Source organism: Carassius auratus, unplaced genomic scaffold, assembly GCF_003368295.1.
Source record: "Carassius auratus strain Wakin unplaced genomic scaffold, ASM336829v1 scaf_tig00217011, whole genome shotgun sequence".
NCBI classification, from domain to species: domain Eukaryota; kingdom Metazoa; phylum Chordata; class Actinopteri; order Cypriniformes; family Cyprinidae; genus Carassius; species Carassius auratus.
Window position 1 is genome coordinate 1 of NW_020528849.1, and position 14,870 is coordinate 14,870.

Consider the following 14,870-nt stretch of genomic DNA (forward strand, 5'->3'; position numbering starts at 1 on the left):
TGCAAATGCATGTGGACTTACTCAACGTTATAAATAAGCCTACAAGAAACATGTTTTAAGAGCGACGGATCCAGAACATCTACCTGTATAGATCATATTTTCACAAACCGACCTGAATTGTGTAAAAAGGTATTTTCTATTCCATTGGTAGCAGTGATCATAATCTGATCATTTCTGTGTTAACAACCAAGCTGAGTGGATCTGGAACTGCAGCTCTTATTTAAAAGATCTTATAAATATGTTTAAAAATGACAAGTTTATTGAAGATGTTCAAGCTATATGCTGGTCTGATTGTGTTGGTAGCTAGTAATCCGAAATTGCTCTCTTTAAATTTAACAAACTATTCTGTCTTTGATTGAGAAACATGCGCCTTTAAAGAAGTTTACTGTCAGGAATAACGTCACACCTTGGTTGGAGTGATGAACTGAAAAATTCTATGAAAATAAAGAGGTCAAATGAAATGAACAGCGTTACTACAGGAAATAAATGTGATTGGGACCTTTATCGTAAAATGAGAACATTCTGTCACTAAACTTAATAAAAAGAAGAAGAAAATCTATTTTGATAATCATGTTAATGAATATAGGTAATTTATAGTAGGAATGTTTTATAATCAATTGACTGGTAAGAAAAATAAAATAATTCCATCTTTTTTGGAAACAGGTGATAAATTTATAACTAAGCCAATAGATATTGCAAATTATCTTAATGATTATTGTATAAGAAAATTAGATAAACTAAGTGAAAATATGCCTAATCTATGTAATGATAATTCCTCACCTATTAATAAGAAATGAACTGATGAAAAATAAAAACTTAAGGTTTAAATTAGAAAGTGTAATATAGATCAAGTAAAGAATCTTTTAATCAGCCCTGTAAAAACAAACCACCGGGTGTCAACGGTCTTGACAGCAGGCTTCTTAAACTAGCTGCTGACTCTATTGCCCCTGTTCTAACCAGCATCATTAACCTCAGTACTTGGAACCCACCGGGAAGACACAGACCCCAACTGGACCCGATTGTCAACATATCACACTTAATTGCTATTACAAGTCAATAAAATCGTTTTCGAAAAAGCATGCTTTTTGTCTTACCTAATTTAAGGAGCCCGTAGTTTTTCTTCCTTGTACCTGACTGTCTGTGATGCATTACAATCCTCCGACAAGAAAGTTACGAATGTTATTTCTCTCGTTATTCCAAGTCCAAGCTTAATCCACTCATATTTCCAGCTTCAAGAGTCCGCTTGATGTCACGGTGACGAATGACAATGCAAACTGTGACATGTATATACATTCTGACTCGAGTTAGCTCGCATAATAATTCGACTGTTTACCCTTTTTCTTTCTTTTTTTGGATCACACTTTCTCCTTTTCCTAATTTTACAAGTTGTAAGTTACAAGAAAACAGTGTCTGATACGTCGGGGTGTTCTCCGAGTCCGATGACTCCGATCCGCACCGGGATTAACACACAATGTTTAACAGACCCGGGACCCGAAGTAATAGATTGGACCCGACCCGGACCCGGCCTGATCATTAAAATATAGACCCGAACCCGTGCGGTCCCGGGTGCACTGTGAAGACCTCCCCTAGCTCGAGTTACCCACACGTAGGTATTAGTGTAGTGCTGTGGTACCACAGTTTGCAGAATACACCCTAAGCACCTCTGACATCACTAGTTCAGTGAAAAAAGTAGTTCAGTTCAGTGTAGTTCAGGAGAAAGTGAAACGACTTGATCAACAACAATACTGGACGCCAGAAACCATCCGAACTCTTTAAACAACAGAATATTGAGTCGTTCAGAGACCTTGTGAACACATCTGATACTCACAGGTAAGTATAGAAATATAAGAGAGATTGTCCTGAACAGGTTTCTAATGACAGTGGTCTGGTTTAGTAGGGTTTATGTCAGACTGGAATGAGTTGAACAGAAAGCAGGGTTAAGCGTGTCAAATACCTCAGATACTTTAGTTGTTTACCCGCACTGAAATGATTTCAGAATTGTATTAACAGCATTTTGTCGTTTTGCCATGCAGTAAATGACATGCAGACAAACTGAACCACAACCACGATAAAAAGTTGGTTGACGTTTGACGTTGTTGGTTATTAGACAGATAGCAGGGAAAAAAAATCTTAGTGAATGAGTATAATTGTAATTAAAAAATTGCTTATTTGAAAAGCAAATAGGACGTAGAACTGAACACACATCGCAGTGTATTTGTTTTCATTCTCCTCGATTTGTTGCGACACATTAAGGACTCGATCAGCGGTGCCGCTAGCGCTTATGCCAGCTAGGGACCGTCTACAAAGTACATGATAATGACAAAGCAATTTTCCCCACCAGAATGTTTATATATATATATATATATATATCTTGTGGTCACTTTAAATATTTATTAAACAATCATCAGAGTAAATTAATGGTGTGTAAATGTTTCTAATCAGAAGCATGTTTTATATCTATGAAATTATGTTTGTTTATGTTTGTGTGTTGTAACTTCGATATATATATATATATATATATGGACCTTATTTATACACGACACTGCTCTATGATCATGTTCTGGTTACTCCACTGCACACGTCGGATCACTTCCACCTCACTCTTAAAACTCAACAGGGTCCCTGACACTTCACTTAGCCCTCCACATGTCATCTTCGACGTAACCTACACTTTCACCCTCCCGGTTTTCTGTAATGGTTTCATCTTCACTTCTTCCCCTAAACTGTTTGCATCTTTGGATGCTAACAGTGCTACTGATACTCTCTGCTCCACTCTTACATCTTGTTTAGACACTGTTTGTCCCTTATCTTCCAGGCCAGCCTGTAACACCCCTTCTGCCCTTGGTTATCTTATGTTCTAACACGAACACCGGTTCCGTAGAGCTGCTGAAAGGGTGTGGCGTAAATCCAGAAATACTACTGACCTTAATATGTATCATCACTCCTATCTTCTTTCTCTGCTAATGTCTCCACTGCTAAAATGACATACTACCGATAACAAAATTAACAATTCGTCTAACTCTCGCATGCTTTTAAAAACATTTTCCTCACTTCTTTGTCCTCCTCCTCCCGCTCCTGCTTCAACTCTAATAGCTGACGACATTGCAACGTTTTTCATTAATAAAATTAACACATTAGTGCACAATTTTCCACACCACAATCAGTCAAGCTCATATCACCAGCAAACTTACCACTCATTTACATCCTTCTCTTCACTCTCTGAGGCAGAAGTCTCAAAATTCATCCTTTTCTAATCACCCTACAACTTGCCCGCTTGATCCTATTCCATCTCATCTCCTTCAAGCCATTTCTCCTGCAGTTGTACCTGCTCTCACTCATTCACATCATCAACACTTCCCTCCACACTGGTGTTTTTCCCTCATCATTTAGTCAGGCACGTATAACTCCACTACTTAAGAAACCCAACCTCAACCCATCTCTTTTAGAGAACTACATACCAGTTTCCCTTCTTCCTTTCATTGCAAAAACACTTGAACGAGCTGTGTTCAACCAAATCTCTACATTTATCACACACAACAACCTCCTTGACAGCAAACCAATCTGGCTCAGAAGTGGACATTCAACTGAGACTGCCTTGCTCTCAGTTGTTGAAGCTCTAAGACTGGCAAGAGCGGAATCCAAATCATCAGTACTTATCTTGCTTGATCTGTCCGCTGCTTTTGACACGGTTAACCACCAGATCCTCCTATCAACTCTACTGGCAAAAGGCATCTCAGGAACAACACTTCAATTGGTTTGAGGTCTTTCCATATCAGATAGGTCCTTCAAAGTATCTTGGAGAGGTGAAGTGTCCAAGTCTCAACATCTAACTACTGGGGTGCCTCAGGGCTCTGTTCTTGGACCACTTCTCTTCTCTGTCTACATGGCATCATTAGGTTCTGTCATTCAGAAACATTCTTTTCATTCCACTGCTATGCTGATGACACTCAACTCTACCTCTCATTCCATCCTGATGATCTGACATTCAACATCAAGAACATCAAGCACTTTCTTTGGGAACATGCTGCACAACTCCTTGTTCAAGCTCTTGTTTTGTCCAGGCTGGACTATTGCAATGCCCTCCTTGGCAGGTCTTCCAGCCAATTCTATCAACCTTTACAATTAATCCAGAACGCGGCAGCAAGATGAATTTTTTAATGAGCCAAAAAGAATACATGTCACACCTCTGTTATCAATTTGCACTGGCTTCCAATAGCTGCTCGCATAAAACTCAAGGCATTGATGTTTGCCTACAAAACTACCACTGGCTCTGCACCCATTTACCTAAATTTGTTACTTCAGACTTATGTGCCCTCTAGAAGCTTGCGTTCTGCAAGTGAATGTCACTTGATTGTGCCATCCCAAAGAAGCACAAAGTCACTTTTACGGACTTTTAAATTAAATGTTCCCTCCTGGTGGAATGACCTGCTCAACTCAATCCCAGGCAGCTGAGTCCTTAGCCATCTTCAAGAATCGGCTTAAAACACATCTCTTCCCATCTTTATTTGACCCTCTAACTTTAACACTCACTATTCTAATTATATTCTTTAAAAAAATCTAACTACCTTTCTAATCTTTCTATATTCTATTTTCTTTTCATTAATTATGCAATTGTATATGTGTGTGTGTGTGTATGTGTGTGTGTGTGTGTGTAAAGACCTCTAACACTAGCTTGCTCTATTCTTTTTTTATTCCATCTGTTTTCTTTTATTTATTATATTATATAAAATCCCATTCTAGGTATACTGTGTTAAGCTAACTGAGACTTGTTATAGCAGTTATATATCATTGCTCTTTTTGTTGTTTTTGATTGTAAGTCGCTTTGGATAAATGAATAAATGTGTGTATGTATATATATATTAACAAAACCAGAGCAATTGGTGCACCAGGGTTTTGAAAGATATACATACCAACACTTATAATGCTCACTTGAATTTAAATAATAAATATTGTAAACAAGATATGTGATAGTGGTTATTATTATATTATTACTATTAATAACTATATTAATAAAATAAACAAACAAAATTAAAAGCATTAGTATTCCATAATCCAGTGGTAATGTAGTAGGCTGATTCCAGGTCCTTGTGATATATATATATATTTTTTTCGTTATATTAACAGACGTATGATACCAAGTAAGTACAGGCTATTGAAATTAAAACCAAAAAGAAATACATTTAAAATAAATACACTCTCCTGTATTAACCTCATGGTGTGTGTCTTGTTTATGTTTTCATAAGAAGATTTTTTATATTTGTTTAGTCACAGAACTATAACAGAAAACATGCTATTGAAATTCAACAAAATAAGTCAACACTGGCGATGAGTGTTGTTTTACAGTTGTTTTGAATTGAATTTGAAAATCTACATTTTAATAAACTAATTATAACACAGTTTATTACAGTCTTTTTACAAATCAGAATTGAGCCTTTGTACATTTTTTTTGTGCTTTGAAAGCTGGCAGATGTTTATATTTATGTATCTTTTTACTTTTACATAGAATCACATTTCTAAATGTTACAATCCGAAATAAACTATTTAAATAAATTCCTGTTTAAATATTTAGCTTACATGAAATTTTAATTCTGCATGATTTTTAAACACTTTCTGTAAAAAAAAAAAAATTAATAACGATGTTCATTAAACAAAATATGTTTTGAGTATATTTTTTGTTTATGTCACTGAAATAACATATGGACTTTCCTCGATATTTTACTCAAAAGTACAGTAACCTTTGTTTAAAAAAATATATAATATATATGGCCTCATATAAATATATGGCCTCTTTTAAAATTGCAAGACTACTTTTCAGGTGTTGGTGGTGATGTATGGATAAAAATTTTATGCTGATTTATGTGTGTGTGTGTGTGTGTGTGTGTGTGTGTTTATAGATCTATAGATAAATTCTAACTTGTGTAGTTCCATATTTATATGCTTCAAAAATCTGATTAGCTAAATAAATCTGAATTTGATTAGCATTTCATATATAATATACAGTGGTAATCAAAATTATTTGAACACTAGTATTTTCACCTGCTAAAATTGGTTTTAAGTCAGTTATGTCTATATTTTGCTGTAGTGTCTCAGTATGAAATATCAGTTTATATTTCCAAACATTAATTTTGCCATTAATTGTAATAATCCAGTGAGATTTGTGTCTGACAACAGCCAGTGCTCCACACAGAGATCTGATCTAATCATCATCAGTCTGTCTGGAAGGAAATAATAAATCCAGAAGAACTGTGACAACGAGATGCTTCAAGAAACCTACTGTTTAATTCAATATAATTAGTCCTGAATTACGTAAGTGTAAACCCTGAATTAAAATGTTCATTTAGAAATCAGAAACAAGACACACCTTTTGAAGTTGAGATGGAAAACTGAACACATTTTAAATTAATTCATTAAAATACTTTTAATGTCAAACTCAAGTCAAAACAACTGCAGTATCCTCCTCTAGGGGGCAGTAATACAGGAGCCTTTGGAAGGCTTAGCAAGCTATTCTTGAACGTCAGTAGCGTAACTTCTCCATCACTTTATTGAAACTAAATTATGTATTGGTTTCATTTCAATAGTGTGTGTGTTCTATACAATAGTGGTTATAGTTCTGTGGCTGAAACCACCATCAAAATGTTCTTCTAGGAACCACTAACAAGACACGCCCTTTTAAGTTGAAATGAAATACTGTATGAGCCTGTTAACAGATTCAAGTTCAATTCAATAGTATGCATCCTGATTTACATATGATAGTAAAAGATGGTTGTATATATTGTTCTTTGAACAAGTAACAAGAAACATTCTGTTGACGTTTACATATCAAACTGTGTGCATTCTAAATTAATTTATTTAAACTTCTCAATGTCAAACTTGGTCAAGACAAGTGCAATATGTTCCCTGTCCCTGTCCCTGTCCTGCACTTTTACATTATAAGGTCTATCAGTTATAATTCCCTAAGGAAGATTAAAACCAACAAAATGCAAAGTGTGTTCTCTTCTACATTTGAAAACAATTACAACACAGTATGTTTCTTGTCATTATGATAAATCATTGAAGAATAATTGAAGATTTCCGAGCCTGAATCTCTGACAAAATGTCAAACGTCGAACCAGCTTTATATCGGTACACATGTATATGTTTGCTGGAAAATATAAAGCTTGTTCTTTGTACTCTCTTTAAACAGCAGGTCATAGTTCAGATTGCTCAGTTTACGATTCTCTCACTTTGTTTCAAACTAATGATTGTGTTTCCATCACTATCAGTTCTCACATTTTAACCAGTTAAACTATCATTTTTCTTTAAAAGGCTTTAAGAGGGAAAGAACAATGGCAGAATCTTCACTAACAGCAAGAAAAACCAGGAGACATAGTTTTGACAATTATCCTCCATGTAAGTCAATAACCCAGAAAAACACTTTGACTTTTCTTTTATAATTTTGAATATGTACAGTTCAGGAATGTAAAGCAGATCAAATAATTTCAGCTTAACAAGAATAATTCTTCTACATTTATTCATTTAGGTAAGTGGTTATGTAACTAGCTTCACATTTAGGTTCTGATCACTTTGTCTGGGTTCATTTTACAATAATAACCAGCTGACTGTACATGATCTCTTTATATTTGAGTTTCTTCAGCACTCTTTGTCTCTAAACACTCTTTACATTCAACCAGCTTCATGAGGTGCATCATGGGATTCTTCATAAACAGTATTGAAGGAGTTCACACTAATCCTAAATAATGTCTCTTTCCAGCAATGTCATCCTCCATGAGTTCACTGTCTGAGGAGATTCAGTGCTCTGTATGTCTGGATGTGTTCACTGATCCAGTCTCGACTCCATGTGGACACAACTTCTGCAAGATCTGTCTGAATAAGTGCTGGGACAACAGCCAGACCTACAGCTGTCCATACTGTAAAGAAACATTCAAGCAAAGACCTGATCTCAAGATTAATACCACACTCCGAGAGCTCGTAGATCACTGTAAGAAGAAAAGTCCTGAGGAAACAACTGAAGTTCTGTGTGACTTCTGTGAGGAAAGAAAGCTGAAAGCGCTGAAGTCGTGTCTGGTGTGTCAGAGCTCTTACTGTGAAACTCACCTGGAGCCTCATTTGAGAGTGGCAGGTTTAAAGAAACACAAACTGATGGATCCTGTGAGTAATCTGGAGGACTATATATGTCAGAAACACGAGAGACCTCTGGATCTGTTCTGTAGAGATGATCAGACATGTGTGTGTTCAATCTGCTCTGTGAAAGACCACAAGAACCACAACACTGTTCCTATAGAAGAGGAGAGTCAAGAGAAGAAGGTAGACATTATTATTCTTTTAAAGGACTGATATCATGAGGAATCAGATTTTATTTCTTATTGTGAGTTTAATCTGTGTTATGATAAATGTGTGTTGTTCTCTCTATAGACTGAACTGATGAAGACACAGAAAGACGTGCAGCTGATGATCCAGAACAGAATCAAGAAGATTCAAGAAATAAAACACTCAGCAGAAGTCAGAAAAGTGAGTTTAAAATAATAGAATAAAAAATATATAAATATTTACTATTGCAACCAACTTCAATGTTTAGAGACATTGAGAAGACATAACAATAACAAAATAAAGAAACAATCAAACGAATGACAGATGACTATCAGACTAAAATATCCAGCAACAGCCAATAAAACAAGAAGTAAAATGTCCAGGGCTTGTTCTGCTCTCGTCCAGGGTGCAGAGTGAAGTTTAATTCTTCATTTGAGGGATTCTGAAAACACATGTAGCCTATGTATGTGAACAAAAATGTATGAGCAATAGTTACACAGATTCTTCTGTTAGCAAACACTGCTAATAATGTGTTGCTTGTCCTGGTTGAGCAGAGAAACACAGAGAAGGAGAAAGCAGTCCGTGTGGAGCTCTTCACTGATCTCATCCGCTCCATTGAGAGACATCAGACTGAACTGCTGGAGATGATGGAGGAGCAGCAGAAAGCAGCAGAGAAACAGGAGCAAGAGCTGATTGAAGAGCTGGAGCAGGAGATCACTGAGCTAAAGATGAGAAACACTGAGCTGGAGCAGCTCTCACACACTGAAGATCACCTCCACCTCCTACAGGTCAGTCAACATGATCTCTCTGATCAATCATAATGCAGGATATGACATGCTGAAGGATTTCTCCTCTCTCCTGCTGTAGATTCACTCATCCCTGTGCAGCTCTAGAAACACCAGGAACTGGCCTGAGATCAGTATGAAGACTCATGAGAGTCTGGAGACTCTGAGGAGAGCTCTGACTCAACTGAAGGACACTATAGATGAGAAACTCACACTAACTGGTACATCAATACACACTGATCAGATAGAAACATGATAGTGTACTCTGTTCTTTAAATATAAGCTTCAGATCTGATTGTTTTATTGTCATTAGTCTCTACTGAGCTGAAGTGGATGCAGCAGTATGCAGGTACAGTGTGCTGTCTGCACTACACTAGTTTACATTCATACACTCACTGCTTCATTACTGCACTACAATCTGATTAAACACGGGGTTAACTAAAAACATCAGCATCACAGAATATCTGTATTCTCTGTTTTCTCAGTGGATGTGACTCTGGATCCTGATACAGCTCATCCTAATCTCATTCTGTCTGATGATGGAAAACAAGTGACAGATGGAGACATTACACAGAAACTCCCAGACAAACCAGAGAGATTTGATACATGTCCCTGTGTCTTGGGAAAGGAGGGATTCTCCTCAGGGAGATTTTATTTTGAGGTGCAGGTGAAGGGAAAGACTAAATGGGATTTAGGAGTGGTCAGAGAATCCATTAACAGGAAGGGAGACATCATACTGAGACCCAGAGATGGATACTGGACTGTGATTCTGTTGAATGGAGATGAATATAAAGCCTGTGCTGGTCCTTCTGTCTCTCTGTCTCTGAGAGTGAAGCCGCAGCGGGTCGGTGTGTTTGTGGATTATGAGGAGGGTCTGGTCTCCTTTTATGATGTGGAGTCCAGCTCTCATATCTACTCTTTCACTGCTCAGTCTTTCACTGAAAAACTCTATCCATTTTTTGGACCATCCTTAAACTATGGAGGTAAAAACTCAAGTCCACTGATCATCACACCTGTCAGTTATAATAAATGAATTTACTCAATTATCAAATGAAAGATTAAAATAATGCATTTATAATAAAAAATCTGGAAAAATTATGTGCTGCTATTGTTTTATCATTTGCTTTAGTTTTTTTAAATCCAAAAGATTGTATCACATATTTTTAATGTAAATATAATGCTTGTTCAGTAAATTATTATTTGTTCAACTTTTCATAAATATTCCTGAAATTTTTCTCCCTGACAAAGTGATATTGACAAAAAAAAAAAAACTCTGATAATGTCTGTAGAACTGAGATGCTGTGATCTTTCTGTTATAAGGAGTGAGACAGCAGAACACAATACACAATAAATATCACATAACATCAAACGAAGGTCATAAAACATTTATTTCATATTATTATACTCAATATTTTCATATTATTCTATAGCTTTTGTTTACCACATGTAAATCTGAAAATAATTAGGACAAATCCATTGTCAATGTTTACCACGTGTTTTACACTAATTTGGGCTTCTTTTTTTGTTAAGTCGTGTTAAAAAAATCATTGGTTATGGTTTTGGGATTATTTAAAAAACATGGTTGCTTGTTAGGAAAACCTGAGAATCAACTTCGTTTTTATTTACATTTCTGGTCACTGTTTTTGGAGGTATTTAGAGGACACAAATGTCAGTGTCAAAAAAAAACTTTCATTAAAAATTGGAAGTTATGAAGCACAGAAATAAGTCCGGCCTCATTTAAAGGACAAACTTTGGCAGTTCATTGTTGAGCTGAAAAAAAAAAGTTGCAGTGAAACAGAAATGTTATGGAGTTTTTAGTTCATGACAACATTTTTATACTAGAAAATATTTTATAAAACATGTTAAACTTATCTTAAACTGATATCTTCAAAAGCTTTTAGGATTTGTTTAGGTGCAGTACCTAACATTTTCCATCAGATGTCAGCAAAGCTCAAGACTATTTTTTGTCATATTAGTGAATTGATTAATGGTTGTGGAGTAATTAAATGCACAATGTCTATTACAATAACACACACAGTGTATGTAATGTGTGTGTGTACACTATATATATGTATACACACGTGCACAAACTCAGACTTCATTTATCATATAAAGTCCAGCACAGCAGGATCATCATGTAACAGGTTCGGCAAGGCTAGGATTTCTCAGAAGATAATAAAAGAAAAAAAGAACAAAACAACATTTCAGTTATTTCAATGTCAAATAAATAAATACTTACATCGTGCTGCTCTGTGAACCCTTTGAGATTTTAAGAGAACCCATGTAAGTTATACTGGATGCTCTGAGGAGAGAAAACGATCAAAAAAAAAAAAAAAACTAATGTAATTACTCGAAAACTATGCTTATATCTTACTAGATAACCTCAGTTACATGTAACATGGATGTGTAACTATTAAAAAAATAAATAGACAAAAACAAATAGTTCAGAAAAGAAAAACAGTCATGCATATTTTATTTAGTTCAATAATATTTATATTTTAATGTCTGCTTTAAAGTTTCAGGGTAAACTATTCACCTTCAAATGATTTAACATTTCAATAAAACTATTTTTAGTTATTGCGATATTTAAGTTATACAACAAAATATATGTAATATCCAACAAAGGCAGATAAAAGCACAATCTGGAGAAAAAAAGAATAACTTTTACAATAACCCTTTTTTATAATTTGAGTTCCTCCAGGAACCTCTGGAGCTCTTTGAGTTCTCGTGTAATGAAGGAGTGACTCCAGAAGCTCAGAACTGGAAACAAAGTGCTTCAAACATCCAAAGAGTTCTTACATGAACTGCAAAGACTAGAATGGTTCCTCCAGGAACAATATGATGAGAAAAAGAGCTTCGAGGCACTTAAAATAAATGATTAAGTTCCTCCAGCACTCAAAAGGATTTCTGAGGCACCTTTAGTTTTTAGAGTATTGTTCTTTTCATCTTTTCAGCGAACTATGGTCATTTCCAAGTTAATGATCATTTTTACGTAATAAAAAATCATTAGATTATTAAGTAAAGATCATTTTCCATGAAGATATTTAGTAAATTTCCTACTGTAAATATAACAAAACTTATTTTTTGATTAGTAATATGCATCGCTAAGAATTCATTTGGACAACTTTAGAGATGATTTTCTCAATATTTAGATTTTTTGCTCCCTTGGATTCCAGATTTTCAAAGAGTTGTATCTCAACCTAATATTGTCATATCATAAAAAACCATACATCAATGGAAAGATGATTTATTCAGCTTTGAGATGATGTAAAGATCTCAATTTGGACTGGTTTTGTGCTCCAGGGTCACTTTTTTTTCAGTCTGAAAAATAGTCCAACAGTGAACAGACTGAAGGAATTAAAGTACAGAATCATATTTCACTTCACTGTTCATAATAAAGGCAATCAAAGTTATTTTAACTAAACATTGCAGAAATAGTAGGCTACTTGTTTGCACAGTGTGTATCTGACTCTTAACCAATCATCTTCCTTTGCAGGTTTGGTCATATCTTCCTTTCTATAACCTTAGAATGCATCAGAACCAACTGAAGCCACACTGACATGTTTCTAGCACTGACTAACAATAATGAAGATTAATAAGTAGAGTGGTGTGAAGAAGTGTTCCTGATTTCTTAATTTTTTGCATGTTTGCCACACTTTAATGTTTCAGATCATCAAACAAATTTAAATAAAAGTCAAAGACAACACGAGTAAAAACACCATGAAGCTTTTAATTGAAGGTTTTTATTATTAAGTGGAAAAAAATCCAAAACTACATGGTCCTGTGTGAAGAAGTGTTTGCTCCTCTGTTAAAACTGTGGTTTATCACACCTGAGTTCAGTTTCTCTGGCCACACTCAGACCTGATTACTGTCACACCTGTTCACAATCAACAAATCTCTGAAATAGGATCTGCCTGACAAAGTGAAGTACACCAAAAGATGCTCAAAAGCTAGAAATCATGCCTAGATTCAAATGAATTCAGAAACAAATGAGCAAGAAAGTAATTGAGATCTATCAGTCTGTAAAAGGTTATAAAGACATTTCTAAAGATTTGGGACTCAAGCGAACCACAGTGAGAGCAGTTATTCACTCGCAAAGAGTGCATGTGCCTGTACTGTTGAAGAATGAAAGGGACAGTATAAATGTGCATGGTTTTATTTACTTGTTGTTGACACCTGACCGAGCTACAATCTTTCCAGTGATTATCTGTATATTAACTCGACAAGCTCGCGCATCTCCGCCGCTGCGCGCTCAATCCACTCAGCTTTATCAGCTCGCGCACGTCAGCTGTCCATTGTCCGTGTACCTTCGTATAATTCGTTTATATATATATATATATATATATATATATATATATATATATATATATATATATATATATATATATATATATATATATATATATATATATATATTAAAATCTGAAAAATGAAAAACCGGTAACGCCCCTCTCCGCTGATTGGTCAACCGAACATTACAACATAATAATAGTCCTAAAAACATAATGAGAGTCCTACCTTCTACGGATTCTTAACGTGTTTATTTCTTCTACATTTTCTCTTTCTCTTCATTGAACAGCCAGGCCCGGGTTTCCCAAAAGCTTCGTAAGCCTAAGAAGTTCGCAAAAACGATCGTACGACTGATCTTAATATTTTGGTCTGTTTCCCAAAAGCATCATAACTTAAGTAGCACTTGAAAATCATCGTAGATCTACGAGTGCTCTGGAGTAATCTTGAAGCCCTAAGTGCATCGAAGACAGATTTATGTGATCACAGGAAAATCGGCAGATTACACCTTTAACTTGATTCAAGTGCAATGTGATTATAATATAAGGATTTAATCGTGCTTTATTCTACACTTTATAATTGGTTTTCTTTTGCTTTTTTAAATTAATTTATAAATGACTTAATTAAAAATTAAGGAAATAAGAAATACACATTTAAATTAAATGACTGAAAAAAAAGAATTAAAGAAGTAATGTAGGAGACACTTCAAAGACTGGGGGTGGGGGTAGCACGTCCTGATTTTGCCAAGTTCGATGTGTTCCTAGGTCAACATATTTTGTTGACCCTGGAACAACATTTTACTCCAAAAATATATTCTTAACCATATCCCTACACCTAAACCTAACCTTAACCACGAGTAATCGCTAAAATCAGAGGAAATGATAGATGAATGACACTGATGTACAAGCGCCAAACACTGATTTTAAGCATAAACTTCACAAAATCTATAAACTGGTTCTTCAAATCTGTTTGGTTAATCACAATGTTGTTCCATGGGTCAACAACGATGTTGTCCCAGGAACATGTCTCACTTGGTAAAATCAGGTTCTGCGTGGGGGTATATGTCAATAACTTGTCGAAGTGCACGAAAACCAGCTATAAAGCTCTCTCTCTCTCTCTCTCTCTCTCTCTCTCTCTCTCTCTCTATACTGTATATAAATAAATACATTTAAATAAATGTATGAATTTAGCAGACGCTTTTTTACAAAGCGACTTACAGTTTATTCAGGCTAAAATATAAAGTTTCATATTTAAAGTTTATTATATATTATTATGCAAATTATAATATTGTACACTATAATATAATATAATATAATATTGTATTGTATTATAGTTATTATAACCAAATTTTCTGTCTGGAACGCAGTATTAGGTTAACGTCAATAAACGATCGTGTATAGAGTCATTCTATAATGTGACATTTCAGCACTTGACAAACGGACAGCGACTCCTGAGCAGCACTTAAAGCACAGCTACGTGCGACTGTGTCCA

General features: G+C 35.2%; 1 protein-coding gene across 1 annotated transcript; it reads left to right on the plus strand.

Moving 5' to 3' along the window:
* The first annotated feature begins 1,800 nt into the window (after positions 1 to 1,800).
* Positions 1,801 to 10,202, plus strand: LOC113099685 (E3 ubiquitin-protein ligase TRIM39-like). Its single transcript, XM_026264608.1, has 9 exons — positions 1,801 to 1,830; positions 7,184 to 7,206; positions 7,306 to 7,389; positions 7,751 to 8,304; positions 8,413 to 8,508; positions 8,862 to 9,095; positions 9,175 to 9,313; positions 9,406 to 9,441; positions 9,578 to 10,202. Exons 3-9 carry the CDS (start codon positions 7,326 to 7,328, stop codon positions 10,123 to 10,125), a joined length of 1,671 nt encoding a protein of 556 aa, XP_026120393.1. The 5' UTR covers positions 1,801 to 1,830; positions 7,184 to 7,206; positions 7,306 to 7,325; the 3' UTR covers positions 10,126 to 10,202.
* Positions 10,203 to 14,870: the final 4,668 nt, after the last annotated feature.